The sequence below is a fragment of the Orcinus orca genome, chromosome 3, assembly GCF_937001465.1.
Source record: "Orcinus orca chromosome 3, mOrcOrc1.1, whole genome shotgun sequence".
Lineage (NCBI taxonomy): Eukaryota > Metazoa > Chordata > Mammalia > Artiodactyla > Delphinidae > Orcinus > Orcinus orca.
Window position 1 is genome coordinate 15,503,590 of NC_064561.1, and position 21,588 is coordinate 15,525,177.

General features: G+C 39.9%; 1 protein-coding gene across 1 annotated transcript; it reads right to left on the reverse strand.

Moving 5' to 3' along the window:
• Window positions 1-18,731: 18,731 nt before the first annotated feature.
• On the reverse strand, window positions 18,732-19,727 carry LOC101269191 (olfactory receptor 2T11-like). The gene is given in 2 exon segments (XM_012538310.2): window positions 18,732-19,071; window positions 19,073-19,727. Coding segments are annotated over 2 exon segments (906 nt in total). The 5' UTR covers window positions 19,639-19,727.
• Window positions 19,728-21,588: the final 1,861 nt, after the last annotated feature.

Here is a 21,588-nt window from a genome sequence, read left to right on the forward strand (position 1 = left end):
GTTTTTTATCTTACTGATGGTCCAAATCAATTAATTGAATGGTTGTGAAAACAGTTTGTGAAGCTTCCAGAAGCTACAGAATGGCCAATTGTGATTCCTCTCTTAAGAGCTAAAGGAAATATTTACACTTAGACAGATGTTTGGTCGCAGGTTGTAATTGATGTATGATTGATGTAGGAGCATGTGTAATTGATGTAGGAGCATGTGCAGTCTATCCCAGGCCACTAAATGATGCCAAAACTAACACAGTAGAAGACTGTGTAGACAATATCAAGTATCACAACTGGCAGTCAAGGCCAGATGACATTCCTTGTTGGCATATTCCCAAAGGAAGACTTTAAGGTACAAAATGTAACTATGGTCTGTCACCAATCCCACAATTGGGGAAGCACTTGAACAGATTGTCTACCTTGTCTACTCTAGTACTGCAGAACCATTCATGAATCTTTTAACTAGAAAGGATATGAAAGTTGTCCTGGTTATTCTGGATGACATTTCAAAATTCTTCTAGTTGTTGAGAAACTAGACAAAATTAAAAACGAAACAAAACTTAGTACACCAAACTATGGAAGCATGCACAACATTGAAACTTTTCAAATGAACCATGAAAATGACTTTGTCTACAAGACTTCATTGATTGCCAGGCTATTACGTCTTTTTAAAAAAAGGTGGTAAAACACATAACATAAAATTTATTATCTGTTGTATTTTGTCAGATGCTTTTTCTGACTCTATTGTGATGATCATGTTATTTTTTTCATTTTATTAACGTGATATATTACATTTATTGATTTGTATATGTTGAACCATCCTTGCATCCTAGAGGTAAATTCCAGTTGGTCATGGTACATAATCCTTTTAATGTGTTCTGGAATTCAGTTTGCAAATATTTTGTTGAAATTTTTTGCATCTACATTCCTCAGGGATATTGGTCTGTAGTTTTCTTTTTTTGTAGAGTCTTTATCTGGTTTTGGTAACAGGGTAATGTTGGTCTTGTAGAATGAGTTCGGAAGTGTTCCCTCATCTTCAATTTCTTGGAAGGGCTTGAGAAGGATTGGCATTTATTCTTTTTAAAATGTATGGTAGAATTCACCCGTGAAGTTGTTTAGTCCTGGGGTTTTCTGTGTTGGGACGTTTTGAGTACTTACTCAATCTCTTTACTTGTTATTGTTCTGTTCAGATTTTCTATTTTTTTTCCTGAATCAGCATTAGTAGGTTGTGTGTTTCTAAACATTTATCCATTTCTTCTAGGTTATCTAATTTGTTGGTGTATAACTATTCATAGTAGTCTCTTATGATTCTACGTATTTATGTAATATCAATTGTAATGTCTCCTCTTTCACTTCTAATTTTATTATTTGAGTCTTCTTTCTCATTATTTAAGTTAGTTTAGCTGAAGATTTGTCAATTTAGTTTATCTTTAAAAGTCAGCTCTTAGTTTTTTCATCTTTTCTATTGTTTTTCTGGTTGCTGTATTATTTATTTTGCTCTGATATTTATTATTTCCTTCATTCTCCTGATCCTGTGCTTAATTTTTCTTCTTTTTATGCTCTTGCGGTTTAAAGTTAGGTTAATTTTTTTTTCTAGTTTCATAGTATATGCAGTTATTGCTTTAAACTTTCCTCTCAGAACTGCTTTTGCAGCATCCCATAGGACTTGGTATGTTGTACTTCCTTTTGCAGTTGTTTTGAGATATTTTTAAATTTCCCTTTTGATTTCTTTTGTTTTTTAAAGGTGTGTTGTTTAGTTTCCACATATTTGTAAATTCTCTAGCTTTCCTTTTGCTGATTTCTAGTTTCATACCAATGTGGTCAGAAAAGAGAATGCTTTCAATCTTCTAAAATTTACTAAGACTTGTTTTGTGTCTTATATGCTTTATCTTGGAGAATGTTCCATGTGCATTTGTGAAAAATGTATTCTGCAGCTGTTGGATGGAATGTTTTATATTTGTCTGTTAAGTTTATTGTTCTAAAGTCTGGTTTGGTTTAAACATTTTCTTTTGGTTTTTCTTTGTCGATGATCTATCCATTGCTGAGAGTGAGGTATTGAATTGCCCTTTTATTATTGTATTATTGTCTATTTCTCATTTCAGATCAGTTAGTATTTGCTTAATGTATTTGCTTAATACATTTAGGTGCTCCTATGTTGGGTGCATATATATTTACAATTGTTATATATTCTTGATGTATTGAGCTCATTATCATTATATAAAGACCCTTTTGTCTCTTATTCCTGTTTTTGGCTTGAAGTCTATTTTGTATTTTACATATATATATATATATATATATATATATATATATATATCTACCCACTTTCTTTTGAATTCCATTTGCATGGGATATCTTCTTCTAACCACTTTGAGCCTATGTGTGCCTTTGGAGCTAAAGTGTATAAAGCCTCTTGTGTACAGTATATAGTTGGGTCTTTTTTTCCATGCAGCCACTCTATGCCTTCTCACCTCCTTTCCATTTCTGCTGCTTTCAGAATTTCTTGCAAGGTAGATCCCGTGGTTGAGAACTCCCACAGCTTTTGTTTGTCTGGGAAAGTAGTTATTTCTCCTTCATATCTAAAGGACAACTTTACCAGATAAAGGATGTTTTTTTAAACATCTTTATTGGAGTATAATTCCTTTACAATGGTGTGTTAGTTTCTGCTTTATAACAAAGTGAATCAGCTATACATATACATATATCACCATATCTCCTCCTTCTTGCGTCTCCCTCCCACCCTACTTATCCCACCCTCTAGGTGGTCACAAAACACTGAGCTGATCTCCCTGTGCTATGTGGATATTTCCCACTAGCTATCTATTTTACATTTGATAGTATATATAGTATATATAAGTCCATGCCACTTTCTCACTTTGTCCCAGGTTACCCTTCCCCCTTCCCATGTCCTCAAGTCCATTCTCTACATCTGTGTCTTTACTCCTGTCCTGCCCCTAGGTTCTTCATAACCGTTTTTTGTTGTTGTTGTTGTTTTTTAGATTCCATATATATGTGCTAGCATACGGTTTTTGTTTCTCTCTTTTTGAGTTCACTCTGTATGACAGACTCTAAGTCCATCCACCTCACTACAAATAATGCAATTTAGTTTCTTTTTATGGCTGAGTAATATTCCATTGTATATATGCACCACATCTTCTTTATCCATTCATCTGTCGATGGACACAGAGGTTGTTCCATGACATGCCTATTGTAAATAGAGCTGCAGTGAACATTGTGGTACATGACTCTTTTTGAATTATCAGTTTCTCAGGGTATATGCCCAGTAGTGGGATTGCTAGGTTGTATGGTTGTTCTATTTTTAGTTTTTTATGGAACCTGCATACAGTTTTCCATAGTGACTGTATCAGTTTACATTCCCACCAACAGTGCAAGAGGGTTCCCTTTCACCAGACCCTCTCCATCATTTATTGTTTGTTGATTTTTTGATGATGGCCATTCTGACTGGTGTGAGGTGATACCTCATTGTAGTTTTGATTTGCATCTCTGTAATGATTAGTGATGCTCCATATCCTTTCATGTGTTTGTTGGAAAGCTGTATGTCTTCTTTGGAGAAATGTCATTTAGGTTTTCGGCCCATTTTTGGATTGGGTTGTTTGTTTTTTTGAGATTGAGCTGCATGAGCTGCTTGTAAATTTTGGAGATTAATCCTTTGCCAGTTGCTTCATTTGCAAATATTTTCTCCTCTTCAGAGGGTAGTCTTTTTGTCTTGTTTATGGTTTCCTTTGCTGTCCAAAAGCTTTTAAGTTTCATTAGGTCCCACTTGTTTATTTTTATTTCCATTTCTCTAGGAGGTGGGTCAAAAAGGATCTTGCTGTGATTTCTGTCATAGAGTGTTCTGCCTATGTTTTCCTCTAAGAGTTTTATAATGTTTGGCCTTATATTTAGGTCTTTAATCCATTTTGGGTTTATTTTTGTATATGGTGTTAGGGAGTGCTCTAATTTCATTCTTTTACATGTAGCTGTCCAGTTTTCCCAGTACCACTTATTGAAGTGGCTGTCTTTTATCCATTGTATATTCTTGCCTCCTTTATCAAAGATAAGGTGACCATATGTGTGTGGATTTATCTCTGGGCTTTCTATCCTGTTCCATTGATCTATATTCCTGTTTTTGTGCCAGTACCATACTGTTTTGATTACTGTAGCTTTGTAGTATAATCTGAAGTCAGGGAGCTTGATTCCTCCTGCTCAGTTTTTCTTTCTCAAGATTGCTTTGGATATTCAGGGTCTCTTGTGATTTCATAAAAACTGTGAAATTTTTTGTTCTATTTTGTGAAACATGCCATTGGTAGTTTGAAAGGGATTGCATTGAATCTGTAGATTGCTTTGGGTAGTATAGTCATTTTCACAATGTTGATTCTTCCAATCCAACAACATGGTATATCTCTCCATCTCTTTGTATCATCTTTAATTCCTTTCATCAGTGTCTTGTAGTTTTCTGCATACAGGTCTTTTGTCTCCATAGGTAGGTTTATTCCTAGGTATTTTATTCTATTTGTTGCAATGGTAAATGGAGGTGTTTCATTAATTTCTCTTTCGGATTTTTCATCATTAGTGTATAGGAATGCCAGAGATTTCTGTGCCTTAAGTTTGTATCCTGCTACATTACCAAATTCATTGATTAGCTCTAGTAGTTTTCTGGTAGTGTCTTTAGGATTTTCTATGTATAGTATCATGTCATCTGCAAACAGTGACAGCTTTACTTCTTTTCCGATTTCGATTCCTTTTATTTCTTTTTCTTCTCTGATTGCTGTGGCTAAAACTTACAAAAGTATGTTGAATAATAGTGGAGAGAGTGGGCAACCTTGTCTTTTTCCTGATCTTAGTGGAAATGCTTTCAGATTTTCACCATTAAGAATGATGTTGGCTCTGGGTTTATCAATATGACCTTTATTATGTTGAGGTTAGTTCCCTCTATGCCTACTTTCCAGAGGGGTTTTATCATAAATGTGTGTTGAATTTTGTCAAAAGCTTTTGCTGCATCTATTGAGATGATCATATGGTTTTTCTCCTTCAGTTTGTTAATATGGTGTACCACATTGATTGATTTGCATATATTGAAGAATACTTGCATTCGTGAAATAAACCCCACTTGATCATGATGTATGATCCTTTTAAATGTGCTGTTGGACTCTGCTAGTATTTTGTGGAGGATTTTGCATCTATGTTCATCAGTGATATTGGCCTGTAGTTTTCTTTCTTTGTGACATCTTTGTCTGGTTTTGGTATCAGGGTGATCATGGCCTTGTAGATTGAGTTTGGGAGTGTTCCTCCCTCTGCTATATTTTGGAAGAGTTTGAGAAAGATAGATGTTAGCTTTTCTCTAAATGTTTGATAGAATTCGCCTGTGAAGCCATCGGGTCCTGGGCTTTTGTTTTTTGGAAGATTTTTAATCACAGTCTTAATTTCAGTGCTTGTGATTGCTCTGTTTATATTTTCTATTTCTTCCTGGTTCAGATTTGGAAGGTTGTGCTTTTCTAAGAATTTGTCCATTTCTTCCAGGTTGTCCATTTTATTGGCATAGAGTTGCTTGTAGTAATCTCTCATGATCCTTTGTATTTCTGCAGTGTCTGTTGCTACTTCTCCTTTTTCATTTCTAATTCTATTGGTTTGAGTCTTCTCCCTTTTTTCTTGATGAGTCTGGCTAATGGTTTATCTATTTTGTTTATCTTCTCAAAAAAACAGCTTTTAGTTTTATTGATCTTTGGTATTATTTCCTTCATTTCTATTTCATTTTTTTCTGATCTGATCTTTATTATGATTTCTTTCCTTCTGCTAACTTTGGGGTTTCTTTTGCTCTTCTTTCTTTAATTGCTTTATGTGTAAGGTTAGGGTGTTTATTTGAGATGTTTCTTGTTTCTTGAGGTGGGATTGTATTGCTATACACTTCCCTCTTAGAACTGCTTTTGCTGCATCCCATATGATTTGGGACATTGCAATTTCATTGTCATATCTTTCTAGGTAGTTTTAAATTTACTCTTTGATTTCTTCAGTGATCTCTTGGTTATTAAGCAGTGTATTGTTTAGCCTCCATGTGTTTGTATTTTTACAGATATTTTCCTGTAATTGATATGTAGTCTCACAGCACTGTGGTTGGAAAAGATACTTGATACGGTTTCAATTTTCTTAAATTTACCAAGGCTTGATTTGTGACCCAAGATATGGTCTATCCTGGAGAATGTTCCATGAGCACTTGAGAAGAAATTGTATTCTCTTGTTTTGGGATGTAATGTCCTATAAATATCAATTAAGTCCATCTTGTTTAATGTATCATTTAAAGCTTGTTTTTCCTTATTTATTTTCATTTTGGATGATCTGTCCCTTGGTGAAAGTGGGATGTTAAAGTCCTGTAGTATGATTGTATTACTCTCGATTTCCCTTTTTATGGCTGTTAGCATGTGCCTTATGTACTGAGGTCCTCCTATGTTGGGCGCATAAATATTTACAAAGTTATATCTTCTTCTTGGATTGATCCCTTGATCATTATGTAGTGTCCTTCTTTGTCTCTTGTAATAGTCTTTATTTTAAAGTCTCTTTTGTCTGATATGAGAATAGCTACTCCAGCTTTCTTTTGGTTTCTATTTGCATGCAATATCTTTTTCTATCCCCTCACTTTCAGTCTGTATGTGTCCCTAGGTCTGAAGTGAATCTATTGTAGACAGCATATATACGGGTCTCATTTTTGTATCCATTCAGCCAGTCTATGTCTTTTTGTTGGAACATTTAATCCATTTACATTTAAGGTAATTATTGATATGTATGTTTCTATTCACACTTTCTTAATTTTGGGTTTGTTATTGTAGGTCTTTTCCTTCTCTTGTGTTGCCTGCCTAGAGTAGTTCCTTTAGCATTTGTTGTAAAGCTGGTTTGGTGGTGTTGAAATCTCTTAGCTTTTTCTTGTCTGTAAATGTTTTAATTTCTCTGACGACTGAATGAGTTCCTTGCTGGTAGAGTAATCTTGGTTGTAGGTTATTCCCTTTCATCACTTTAAACATGTCCTGCCACTCCCTTCTGGCTTGCAGAGTTTCTGCTGAAAGAGCAGCTGTTAACCTTATGGGGATTCTCTTATATGTTATTTGTTGCTTTTCCCTTGCTGCTTTTAATATTTTTTCATTGTATTTAATTTTTAATTGTTTAATTAATATGTGTCTTGGTGTGTTTCTCTTTGGATTTATCCTGTTTGGGGCTCTCTGCACTTCCTGGACTTGATTAACTATTACCTTTCCCATATTAGGGAAGTTTTCAACTATAATCTCTGCAAATATTTTCTCAGTCCCTTTCTTTTTTTCTTCTTCTTCTGGGAACCCTATAATTCAAATGTTGGCACATTTAATGTTGTCCCAGAGGTGTCTGAGACTGTCCTCAGTTCTTTTCATTCTTTTTTGTTTATTCTGCTCTGCAGTAGTTATTTCCACTATTTTATCTTCCAGGTCACTTATCCGTTCTTCTGCCTCAGTTTTTCTGCAATTGATTCCTTCTAGAGATTTAAAATTTTCATTTATTGTGTTTCATCATTGTTTGTTTGCTCTTTAGGTCTTCTAGGTCGCTGTTAAACGTTTCTTGTGTTTTCTCCATTCTATTTCCAAGATTTTGGATCATCTTTACTATCATTATTCTGAATTCTTTTTCAGGTAGAGTGCCTATTTCCTCTTCACTTGTGTGGTCTGGTGGGTTTTTACCTTGCTCCTTCATCTGCTGTGCATTTCTCTGTCTTCTCATTTTGCTTAACTTACTTGGTTTGGGGTGTCCTTTTCTCAGGCTGCAGGTTCGTAGTTCCCATTGTTTTTGGTGTCTACCCCCAGTGGTTAAGGTTGTTTCAGTGGGTTGTTTAGACTTCCTGGTAGAGGCGACTGGTGCCTGTGTTTTGGAGGATGAGCCTGGATCTTGTCTTTCTGGTGGGCAGGACCGCATCCAGTGGTGTGTTTTGGGGTGTCTGTGACCTTATTATGATTTTAGGCAGACTGTATGCCAATGGGTGGGTTTGTGTTCCTGTCTTGCCAGTTGTTTGGTATAGGGTGTCCAGCACTGTAGCTTGCTGGTCGTTGAGTGAAGCTGGGTCTTAGCATTGAGATGGAGATCTCTGGGAGAGGTTTCACCGTTTGATATTATGTGGAGCTGGGAGGTCTCTGGTGTACCAGTGTCCTGAACTTGGCTCTCCCACCTCAGAGGCACAGGCCTGACAGCTGGCCAGAGCACCAAGACCCTGTCAGCCACACGACTCAGAACAAAAGGGAGAAGAAAGAAAGAAAAATAAAATAAAGTTATCAAAATAAAAAATAATTATTAGAAGTAAAAAAATAAAAGTAATAAAAAAAGAAAATAAAGAAAGAAGGAAAGAAGAGAGCAACCAAACCAAAGCATAAATCCACCAATGATAATGAGCACTAAAAACTGCACTAAGGAAAAAAAGAAAAAAAACAGAGAGAGAGAACCCTAGGACAAATGGTAAAAGCAAAGCTATACAGACAAAATCACACACAGAATCATACACCTACACACCCACAAAAAGAGAAAAAGGGAAAAAATATATATATATCTTTGCTCCCAAAGTCCACCTCCTCAATTTGGGATGATTCGTTGTCTATTCAGGTATTCCACAGATGCAGGGTACATCAAGTTGATTGTGGAGATTTAATCCGCTGCTCCTGAGGCTGCTGGGTGAAATTTCCCTTTCTCTTCTTTGTTCTCACAGCTGCCAGGGTTCAGCTTTGGATATGGAACTGCCTCTGCATGTAGGTCGCCTGAGGGCATCTGTTCTTCGCTCAGACAGGACGGGGTTAAAGGAGCAGCTGATTCTGGGGCTCTGGCTCACTCAGGCCACAGGGAGGGAGGTGGATGCGGGGCCAGCCTGTGGTGGCAGAGGCCGGCGTGGCATTGCACCAGCCTGAGGCGTGCCCTGTGTTCTCCCAGGAAAGATGTCCCCGGATCCCGGGACCCTGGCAGTGGCAGGCAGCACAGGCTCCCTGGAGGGTTGGCGTGGGTAGTGACCTGTACTTGCACACAGGCTTCTTGGTGTCAGCAGCAGCAGCCTTATCATCTCATGCCCGTCTCTGTGGTCCGCGCCGATAGCCGCGGCTCGCGCCCGTCTCTGGAGCTCCTTTAAGCGACACTGTTAATCCCCTATCCTCATGCACCAGGAAACAAAGAGGCAAGGAAAAGTCTCTTGCCTCTTCGGCAGCTCCAGACTTTTGCCTGGACTCCCTCCCGGCTAGCCGTGGCCCATTAACCCCCTTCAGGCTGTGTTCACGCAGCCAACCCCAGTCCTCTCCCTGGGGTCTGACCTCTGAAGCCCGAGCCTCAGCTCCCAGCCCCTGCCCGTCCAGGCAGGTGAGCAGACAAGCCTCTCGGGCTGGTGAGTGCAGGTCAGCACCAGTCCTCTATGTGGGAATCTCTCTGCTTTGCCCTCCGCACCACTGTTGCTGCGCTCTCTTCCATGGCTCCAGAGCTCCCCACCTCCGCCACCTGCAGTCTGCACCCGTGAAGGGGCTTCCTAGTGTGTGGAAACCTTTCCTCCTTCACAGCTCCCTCCCACTGGTGCAGTTCCTGTCCCTATTCTTTTGTCTCTGTGTTTTCTTTTTTCTTTTGCCCTACCCAGGTACGTGGGGAGTTTCTTGCCTTTGGGAGGTCTGAGGTCTTCTGCCAGCATTCAGTAGGTGTTCTGTAGGAGCTGTTCCACATGTAGATGTATTTCTGATGCATTTGTGGAGAGGAAGGTGATCTCCACGTCTTACTCTTCCACCATCTTGAAGCTCCTCCCATGTATCTCATTCATTTTTATGGCTGAGTAGTATTCCATTGTATATATATACCACTTATGCTTTATCCATTCATCTGTTGATGGACATTTAGGTTGTTTCCATATCCCAGAAATTGTAAATAATGCTACTATGAACATTGGGGTGCATGTATCTTTTAGAATTAGTGGTTTTGTTTTCTTTGAATATATATCCAGATGTGGAATTCCAGGGTCATATGGTAGTTTTATTTTTAGTTTTTTTGAGGAAACTTCATACTATTTTCCATGGTGGCTGCTCCAATTTACATTCCCACCAACAGTGTATGAGGGTTCCCTTTTCTCCACATCCTCATCAACATTTGTTATTTGTGTTCTTTTTGATGATAGCCATTCTGACAGGTGTGAGGTGATATCTCATTGTGGTTTTGATTTGCATTTCCCTGATGACTAGGAATGTTGAGCATCTTTTCAGATGCCTGTTGGCCATCTGCATTTCCTCTTTGGAAAAATGTCCATTCACATCTTCTGCCATTTTCTTAAAGCAGGTTTTTGTTTTTTGGTTTTTTTTTTTTTGATATTGGGTTGTATGAGCTGTTTATATATGTTGGGTATTAATCCCTTATTAGTCATATCATTTACAGATATTTTCTCCCATTCAAAAGTTGTCTTTTCATTTTGTCAATGGTTTCCTTTGCTGTGCAAATCTTTCAAGTTTAATTAGTCCCGTTTGTTTATTTTTGCTTTTATTTCCTTTTCTTTGGGAGATGCATCCAAAAAAATATTGTTGAGATTTATCTCAAAAAGTGTTCTGTCTCTGTTTTCCTCTAGGAGTTTTATAGTATCAGGTCTTACAATTAGGTCTTTAATCAATTTTGAGTTTATTTTTGTATATGGTGTTAGAGAATGTTCTAATTTCATTATTTTGCATGTATCTGTCCAGTTTTCTTAGCACCATTTATTGAAGATTCTGTGTTTTCTCCATTGTGTATTCTCGCTTCCTTTGTCATAGATTAATTGACCATAAGTGTGTGGGTTTATTTCGGGGATCTCTATCCTGTTCCACTGATCCATGTGTGTGTTGTGTGTGTGTGTTTGTGTGTGTGTGTGTGTGTGTGTGTGTGTGTGCCAGGACCATACTGTTTTGATTACTGTAGCTTTGTAGTACAGTCTGAAGTCAGGGAACATTGTTCCTCCAGCTCCGTTCTCCTTTCTCAAGATTGCTTTGGATATTCAGAGCTTTTGTGTTTCCATATAAATTTAAAAATATTTTGTTCTAGTTTTGTAAAAAATGCCATTTGTATTTTGATAGGGATTGCATTGAACCTGTAGATTGCCTTGGGTAGTATGGTTATTTTAACAGTATTGATTCTTCCAATCCAAGAACATGGTATATCTTTCCATCTGTTTGTGTCATCTTCAATTTCTTTCATCAGCATCTTACGGTTTTCAGAGTACAGGTTTTTGCCTCCCTAGGCAGGTTTGTTGCTAGGTATTTTATATATATTTTTTGATGTGAAGGTAAATGGGATTGTTTCCTTAATGTCTATTTCTGACATTTTATTGTTCATGTATAGAAATGCAACAGATCTCCATATACTAATTTTGTATCCTGCAACTTTACTGAACTCATTGATGAGTTCTAGTGGTGTCTTTAGGATTTTCTATGTATAGTAGCATGTCATCTGCAAACAGTGACAGTTTAACTTCTTTTCCAACTTGGATTCCTTTTATTTCTTTTTCTTCTCTGATCATCATGGGTAGGATTTCCAAAGCTATGTTGAATAAAAGTGGCAAGAGTGGAGTCTTTATTCCCATCCTGTGGGCATCCTTGTCTTGATTCTGATCTTAGAGGAAATGCTTTCAGCTTTTTACCATAGAGTATAATGTTAGCTGTGTTTTTGTCATATATGGCCTTTATTATGTTGAGATAGGTTCCCTCTGTGCTCACTTTCTGGAAAGTTTTTATCATAAATGGGTGTTGAATTTTGTCAAAAGCTTTTTCTGCATCTATTGAGATGATTATATACTTTTTATGCTTCAGTTTGTCATTGATTGATTTCCAGATATTGAAGAATCGTTGCATCCCTGTGGTAAATCCCACTTGATCTTGGTGTATGATCCTTTCAATGTATTATTGGATTCAGCCTGCTGGTATTTTGTTGATTTTTTTGCATTTATGTTCATCAGTGATACGGGCCTGTAATTTTCTCTTTATTTATTTATTTGTGTGTGTATGTGATATCTTTGTATGGTTTTGGTATCAGGGTGATCCTGGCCTCATACAGTGAGTTTGGAAGTAATCCTTCCTTTGTAATTTGGAACTTGAGAAGGATGGGTGTTAACTCTTCTCTAAGTATTTGGTAGAATTCACCTGTGAAGCCATCTGGTCCTGGACTTTTGTTTGTGGGGAGTTTTTAAATTACTGATTCAATTTCAGTAATGGTAACTAGCTTGTTCTTATTTTCTTCCATATATTTTTGGAAGATTTAATAGTGTTAAAATGACCATACTATCCAAGGCAATCTACAGATTTAATTCAATCCTTCCCAAAATACCAATGGCATTTCCCACAAAGGTAGAATAATTTTAAAATTTGTATGGAAAAACAAAAGACCCTAAATAGTCAAAGCAATCCTGAGGAAAGGCAATCCTATCTTGGGGATTTGCTGGTCTGCTGGTGATTGGGCCATTTCTTGACAGGGTTGGCTGCAGGGCCTTGGACGTCCTGGTGCTTGTATTGGCCACTGGTAGGTGGGGCTGGATCCTGGGCCCCCTAGTAGTTAGAGCCAGGTCCTGGGGCAGCTGGGGGCTCAGTTGGTCCTAAGGCATCTGACCTGCTAATGTGTCCCTGCCTAGCTAGCTGCATGGCCTGAAGCATCCCAAGACTGGTTGTTGGGGCCATGTCGCAGGAATAATAAGCAAAAGGGAGAATCTAAAATGGTGCTTTGCAGCATTAGTGTCCTCATGGTAGGATGAGCTCCCTAAAATATCTGCTGCAGCATCTATGTCCCCAGGGTGAGTCCCAATTGCCTCCTGCCTCTCTGGGAGATTCTCCATGATCAGCAAGTGAGTCTGATCCAGGCGCCTTTCAAATTACTGCTTCTGTCCTGGGTCTCAGAGCATGTGAGATATTGTGTGCACTCTTTATGACTGGAGTCTCTTTCCCACAGCCATTTCTTGCTCCAGAAATAAGCCAACTGGCTTTCAAAGCCAAACATTCTGAGTGCTCATCTCCCCAGTACAGGACCTCCAGGCTAGGGAGCCCAGTGTGGGGCTCAAACTCCTCATTCCTCTGCAATTTTAATTGTCCTCCTGTGTTTGGGTCACCTATCCATGAGTATTGGTCCTGACTCTACTGTGTCTCTGCCCCTCCTACCCATTTCATTGTGGTTCCTTCTTTATATCTTTATAAAAGAAAGAAAATCTTTTCTGTTGGTCTTCAGGTCATTCACACTGTAGCTCCTTTGTAAATAGCTATAACTTTTGTATACCCATGGGAGCAAAGAAAAACCACACAAACTTACTTTATACATTAAAAGGAAGAAAAGGAAGGAAACCCAGAACTTCAGAATCCTAGGTGGGTTACTTTCTTCATTTCAAAAATGCTGTCTTGGGCTTCCCTGGTGGCGCAGTGGTTGAGAGTCTGCCTGCTGAGGCAGGGGACATGGGTTCGTGCCCCGGTCCGGGAAGATCCCACATGCCGCGGAGCGGCTGGGCCCGTGAGCCATGGCCGCTGAGCCTGCGCGTCCGGAGCCTGTGCTCCGCAACGAGAGAGGCCACAACAGTGAGAGGCCCGCGTACAGCCAAAAAAAAAAAAAAAAAAAAAAAAAAAATGCTGTCTTTCTTTTTCCTGCAAATTCTTTGATTTCTGTGAATACTCTTCTTGATTGGTTAGTTGTTTCTAAAAAAATAGATCACCAACCTCATGAATGTCCTTAATGACACTGAATTATGCAATTTATGCTTTTGTGTGATGCTTGGGTCCTGATCACAGTATGATGCAGGGAATACTGAGTCATCCCTGTGCTGTGCATGACACTCTACCTGGAAGTAAGGGTGATTCCAAGTAGGCACAGTCGTAAGTGGAGAAGCCATCAGTCACTAGCAGGACAAAGAAGCCACAGCCATACCACACTCTTAAATGCAGAGTTAGAGATTTAAACCTCTGGAAACAAGTGTAGAGGAAAGGGAGAGAGGAAGGGATTAACTTTATTGAGGGTCCAAGTAGATGATATTTGAATCAGGAATTGAAGAAAATGAGAGATATTTAATGACTGCTACTGGCCAGGTATTTATTGACATGTAATTTCCTTAGGTCCCTGACAGGTATTACTAATTCCAGTTCTGTATATGAGGACACAGAGGCATAAGTACATTGTCCAACACTACACCTCTGGCAAGCCAAGATTAAACCCAAATTAATTTTTCTCCGAGCTCTGTGTTCACATCATAAATAAAAGGTTAGGGCAGGTGAGAAGGTCATTTTGGGCAAGAAAGTTGACTTCCACTCAAGTGGAAGTAGTACTGTGAGAAGGAAAAGGAGATGATTCTATGAAGTTGAAGTATGAATATATGAAAGGAATGGAAGAAAGTAGTCAGGGTTAAGTCTGGATTTCAGTTAGATAATTTACCATGCTAAAGAGTTTGAATATAAGATAGGCATTATCATTTTTTTTTTAATATGGAAATGGAAGGAACACACTGTCCTGGCTGAAAACTCACTTCTGGCAACTTTGTGGATAGTGTATGGAATGGGAAGAGACTGAGGCATGAATACCAGTAATGAAGCTATTAAAATAATAAAGGGAGAGGGGATGAAATTCTGAACTAAGACAGTGGAATTGGGGATGGAGAAGAATGGGATTAGATCAGTGCTTTTCAAACTTTGTGGGGAATATGGATCACACTGGAACTTGGTAACTACAGAGTTTTATTCAGTAAATCTGAGGCATGGCTTGAGAAAGTTTTTGCCACCAAAATGCTGACATGGACCTTTTAGACGGTTTCATTTTGATGAGTACTGATTTGGTGGCATCTTCAAAGTTGTGGCAGAGAGACTACCTCTGCACATGCCATGGACTCTGTTCTTCTTGATATTGTGTAATGTCTTTACTGAGGTGTTGAGTGTTAAATTCCTCTGGCATACAAGAACTGATTTGTGAGGAGGCTGGAGAAGATGGCGGAAGAGTAAGACGCGGAGATCACCTTCCTCCCCACAGATACATCAGAAATACATCTACACGTGGAACTGCTCCTATAGAGCACCCACTGATCGCCGGCAGAAGACCGCAGACCTCCCAAAAGGCAAGAAACTCCCCACGTACCTGGGGAGGGCAAAAGAAAATAGAATAAACAAAGACAAAAGAATAGGGACAGGAACTGCACCAGTGGGAGGGAGCTGTGAAGGAGGAAAGGTTTCCACACACTAGAAGCCCCTTCACGGGCGGAGACTGCGGGTGGCAGAGGGGGAAGCTTCAGAGCCACAGAGGAGAGTGCAGCAACAGGGGTGAGGAAGGCAAAGCGGAGAGATTCCCACACAGAGGATCGGTGCCAACCAGCGCTCACCAGCCCGAGAGGCTTGTCTGCTCAGCGGCCAGGGCAGGCGGGGCTGGGAGCTGAGGCTCCGGCTTCCGTCGATGGCGGGAGAGGACTGAGGTTGGCGGCGTGAACACAGCCTGAAGGGGTTAGTGCACCACGGCTAGCCGGGAGGGAGTCCAGGAAAAAGTCTGGACCTGCCGAAGGGGCAAGAGACTCTTTCTTGCCTCTTTGTTTCCTGGTGCGCAAGGAGAGGGGATTAAGAGCGCTGCTTAAAGGAGCTCCGAGACGGGCGCGAGCCACGGCTAAAAGCGCGGACCCCAGAGACGGGTATGAGACGCTAAGGCTGCTGCTGCCGCCACCAAGAAGCCTGTGTGCGAGCACAGGTCACGCTCCACACTGCCCCTCCCGGGAGCCTGTGCAGCCCGCCACTGCCAGGGTCCGGGGATCCAGGGACAACTTCCCCGGGAGAACGCACGGCACACCTCAGGCTGGTGCAACGTCACGCCGGCCTCTGCCGCCGCAGGCTCGCCCCGCACTCCTTACCCCTCCCTCCCCGCAGCCTGAGAGAGCCAGAGCCCCCGAATCAGCTGCTCCTTTAACCCTGTCCTGTCTGAGCGAAGAACAGACGCCCTCAGGCGACCTACGCGCAGAGGCGGGACCAAATCCAAAGCTGAACCCCCGGAGCTGTGCGAAGAAGGAAGAGAAAGGGAAATCTCTCCCAGCAGCCTCAGGAGCAGAGGATTAAATCTCCACAATCAACTTGATGTACCCTGCATCTGTGGAATACCTGAATAGACAACGAATCATCCCAAATTGAGGAGGTGGACTTTGGGAACAAGATATATTATTTTTTCCCCTTTTCCTCTTTTTGTGAGTGTGTATGTGTATGCTTCTGTGTGAGATTTTGTCTGTTTAGCTTTGCTTTCACCATTTGTCCTAGGGTTCTCACCATCTGGGGTTTTTTTTCTTTTTTTTTTTTTACTTTAAACAAATTTTTTTCTTAATAATTATTTTTTATTTTAATAACTTTATTTTATCTTTACTTTATCCTCTTTCTTTCTTTCTTTCTATTTTTTCTCCCTTTTATTCTGAGCCGTGTGGAGGACAGGCTCTTGGTGCTCCAGCAAGGAGTCAGGGCTGTGCCACTGAGGTGGGAGAGCCAACTTCAGGACACTGGTCCACAAGAGACCTCCCAGCTCCACATAATATCAAACGGCGAAAATTTCCCAGAGATCTCCATCTCAACACCAGCCCCCAGCTTCACTCAACGACCAGCAAGCTACAGTGCTGGACACCCTATGCCAAACAACTAGCAAGACAGGAACACAACCCCACCCATTAGCAGAGAGGCTGCCTAAAATCATAATAAGGCAACAGACACCCCAAAACACACCACCAGACGTGGACCTGCTCACCAGAAAGACAAGATCCAGCCTCATCCACCAGAACACAGGCACTAGTGCCCTCCACCAGGAAACCTACACAAGCCACTGAACCAACCTTAGCCACTGGGGACAGACACCAAAAACAACGGGAACTATGAACCTGCAGCCTGCAAAAAGGAGACCCCAAACACAGTAAGATAAGCAAAATGAGAAGACAGAAAAACACACAGCAGATGAAGGAGCAAGGTAAAAACCCACCAGACCTAACAAATGAAGAGGAAATAGGCAGTCTACCTGAAAAAGAATTCAGAATAATGATAGTAAAGATGATCCAAAATCTTGGAAATAGAATAGAGAAAATGCAAGAAACATTTAACAAGGACCTAGAAGAACTAAAGATGAAACAAGCAACGATGAACAACACAATAAATGAAATAAAAAATACTCTAGAAGGGATCAATAGCAGAATAACTGAGGCAGAAGAACGGATAATTGACCTGGAAGATAAAATAGTGGAAATAACGACTGCAGAGCAGAATAAAGAAAAAGGAATGAAAAGAACTGAGGACAGTCTCGGAGACCTCTGGGACAACATTAAACGCACCAACATTCGAATTATAGGGGTCCCAGAAGAAGAAGAGAAAAAGAAAGGGACTGAGAAAATATTTGAAGAGATTATAGTTGAAAACTTCTCTAATATGGGAAAGGAAATAGTTAATCAAGTCCAGGAAGCACAGAGTCCCATACAGGATAAATCCAAGGAGAAACATGCCAAGACACCTATTAATCAAACTATCAAAACTTAAATACAAAGAAAACATATTAAAAGCAGCAAGGGAAAAACAACAAATAGCAAGAACTGATTTGTAAGCCATAGCTCAGGGACTAAGATGATTTGATCCTTTCTCTATCAACAGGTCTTTGCATAGTCCATACAATCATCATTAAAGAGACTCATATTTTTATACCATAAAATACTCTGAGTCTTTGATCTCATTTGGCACATCATACTTCTCTTTTATTCAGTTGTTAACTTTCGCAAGTCTTAAGCATTCAGATATTGATTACTCTGCTTATCCACTCGGTAGATCAAGGAGTTTCATCCACGTATCCTCAAGATATTTCTGACTTGCAGTTAGTTCTCGTTTCCTACATTAGACTTGAGTTATACACACACCTTTTAATTCATTAGGCCACTGCACATTCTTGTTTAAATTGCATTTCCTTTTCTTCTTAATTGACTTCATGGCTCTCTAAATAATTATAGTATCGAGATGCATTGGAATATTATCATTTTACTTATTTAAATGAGTTAATTGCATTCAAATTAACTATTTGATTGAGCTAAATAGTGAAAACATTCCATCCACTGGTTTATGCTCAGTTGCCTTGTAATTATGATCAAAATCTGTAATCTTGGCTATTCTTTATTCTACTGTTTGCTCTGTTGCAGTGTTACAGCTCAACTTTTGAATAAACTTAATTAAAGCTTTTGGAAATGCAAAGTGGTCTGCATCAGGAGTAGTTTATATATGGCCATTTTTGTATGTGGATGGATGCGTGCATGTTTTGGAAGATGAAGAAGTCAAGCATATAACATTTCTGGGTTTATGTCAAGATGTGCTTCTTTCAGGGGTTGAATGAGACCTATATGATTCTCAGGGATATAAAGTTCTATCTTTGATCCAATTTTCCAGCAATTTTCTGTGGAATTTTATCATCAGTTTCCTACCACCACCACACTTGTGGAAGTTCACAGATTCAGGGTAGAAACTTAATATTGTAAGGATGTTTCAAAGAAGGTAAGTACAAGTGATGCCAATTAAAAATAGAAAAAAAACAACCCTGAGAAATTCCACCAGGATTCTAAAGCAATTCTAAAGAGGATACCAAAAGTACATAAAATGGTATGTGACACGTAGGAGACCCTCATTACATATTCGTTTAGTGAATGAATAACTCAAAAAGTAAGAACTCTTGACATAGGAGTCTAACTTATTTAGGCTGAATTAAAGTTAGTGATTAGAGGTGGGTATATATTCTTCTTTTAATTTGACATCAGTATCATCAACTCAGCACCTTCCTTAGGGCCCCCACCACTTCTTTGTTCCTAAGACCATAAATCAGAGGATTTAGCAAAGGTGTGAGAATAGGGCCAAGTACAAGGAGGACCTGGTCCAGCTTGGGATTATGATAGGAACTAGGCCTCATGTAGACCACCATGGCAGGGCCGTAATAGAGGCACACTACAGTCAGGTGGGAAGAGCAAGTGGCTAAGGCTTTGTCCCTTCCCTCTGGGGATTTCATGTGGAGGATGGCAAGGAAGATGAGAGCATAAGAGAACATGATAAGGGACAAGGGGATGAGGAGCACCACAATGCTTGTCACTATCACAGCCTTCTCATAGGCAGGCCAATTTTAGAATGGCCATGACCTCACAGAGGAAATGGGAAATCTCTCTGGAACCACAGATGGGGAAATGCATGGTGTAGGCCGTGTGTACAAGTGATGTAAGGGCGCCCCCAGCCCAGGAGATGGCAGCCATCTGCAGACAGACCTTCTGGCTCATGATGAGGGCATATCTCAGAGGGTTACAGATGGCCACATACTGGTCATAGGACATGAGGGTGATGAGGATGCACTCAGCAATTCCTAGAGTCAGGAAGAAGAAGATCTGAGTCCCACAGGCCACTCGTGATATGTTTCTCCTCCTGGAGAAGAAATTGGTTGCCACCTTGGGTACTGTGCTAGAGATTAACATCATGTCCATGAGAGCCAGTTGGCTGAGCAGGAAGTACATGGGCATGTGGAGGTGAGAATCCACACAGATCAGGAGAATTAGGACAAAGTTCAAAGTCAGAGCCACAGTGTAAATCACAAGCATAGCACCAATAAAAAATCTGATATGTTTCATATCCAGGAAAAGGTCTAGGAGGATGAAATCAGCTCCTGAGATTTCATTTCTTTTATCCATGCCTATGCTTTGTTGTAAACAATTAAATAACAGAAGGAAAACATAACAAGATATTATGAAGTGCTACAAACAATGGATTTAATCCTTCAAACCCCTTTCCTCTCTCATCTTTAACCAGGATCCATTAGATAGTGCAAACATGTTAAAGAGGCATTTGCAATTTTCATAGGCTTTAACCTGATTTCTGTCTCCCTACACTCTTATTCTCAGGAAAGAGTCACTGGTCACAGAAATTACTGCACACTGCTATAGCCAAGTGGCCCAAGTCCTGGAGAAGGGGGAGGGGTCACAAAGATGGTGGTACATCGGGGAAGCCCTTCAAAGATAAGTTCTCCTGCAACCTTTTCTCCCTCAAATTTTGATTTCCAGGTTCAAATAGAACTTATTTTAACCTAACACCTCAGATGATTATGATGTTCCCAATCACAAGGACTGTGTTTGGAAAGAAGTTTAATTATCTCCATCAAGAGACTAAGAGAGAAAATCAGTTGTCTCGCATTATATTGTTATTTCACGTCAGAGAAAGAACTTGTTCAACTTGTACCTTGCCTTCCTCACTGATTATTTTTGTGTTAATAGTTTATTATATTTTATGTCTTGCTGTTTTCTACTAATTTAAATTGTAACATTCTATTCAACAAGGCTTTAAAATATTTCATAACAGAGAAATAAGTATTATTTCTTTAAATTCAAGTTCTTTGGGTTTAAACATCATCCATGTTGTTTTCATGTTATTTAATTTTTTTATTAATTGATATTGGAATATAGTTGCTTTACAGTGTTGTGTTAGTTTCTGCTGTACAGCAAAGTGAATCAGTTATATGTATACAGTATCCACTCTTTTTTAGATTCACTTCCCATCTAGGTCACCACAGAGCACTGAGTAGAGCTCCCTGTGCTGTACAGTAGGTTCTCATTAGTTATCTGTTTTATATATAGTAGTGTATATATGTACATCCGTGATTTAGCTTACGAATTACACTGACTACAGACTATGCAAAACTGTGCATAAACTTCTCCTTGGGCTGAGTAAGAGGTATTTCAAATGAACATATCTTAAAAATAACTCTAGATTTCTTCATCCCAACCTTTCCTTTTTCTAGTCTTTTCATTTTATTTTATTTATTTATTTATTTATTTTGCGGTATGCGGGCCTCTCACCGCTGTGGCCTCTCCCGTTGCGGAGCACAGGCTCTGGACACGCAGGCTCAGCGGCCATGGCTCATGGGCCCAGCCCCTCCGCGGCATGTGGGATCTTCCCGGACCGGGGCACGAACCCGCGTCCCCTGCATCGGCAGGTGGACTCTCAACCACTGCGCCACCAGGGAAGCCCTAGTCTTTTCATTTTAGTCAAATTCAGGACCATTCATCCATTGCACAGGACCAGTTCCTAGGGGTTATCTTTGACTCTTTTTTCCTCATTTCCCCCTCTCTATCCAGCACATTCAGGTGTCCTGCTGGTGTACATTGAAAAATATGACCATAATGTGTCATTTATGTCATTGTCACACTACATCAAGCCACTGACACCCTGGCCTGACTCTGTGCCAAAAATAGTATTTGTTCTTAGAATCTCGTTTTATTTATTTATTTCTGTTATGGAAGTATGGACTTTTCAGTGATTGAAGTGCTCTTGGGATCGCCCAGTCTGCCTTTATTCTTTTATGCATGAAGACAGTGAGGCTCATAGAGGCTCAGAGACTTGTTTCAAGTTACCGAAAATGGTGGTCTAGAAGGCACAGTATCCAGCACACAGCTTTTAATCGTTTTCTAGACCTCTTTCAACATAGTCGTTTTAGTTATTCACATCTGCATCCATGATGATAAATGCTCTAAACGGACATACCGTGGCAGTCTCATGTAGAGAGACTATAAATGGAAGGGTACACAAGACTGCATATGACAAAAACATGGATCACCCAGAATACAGATTATGTAGCTATACTCTCT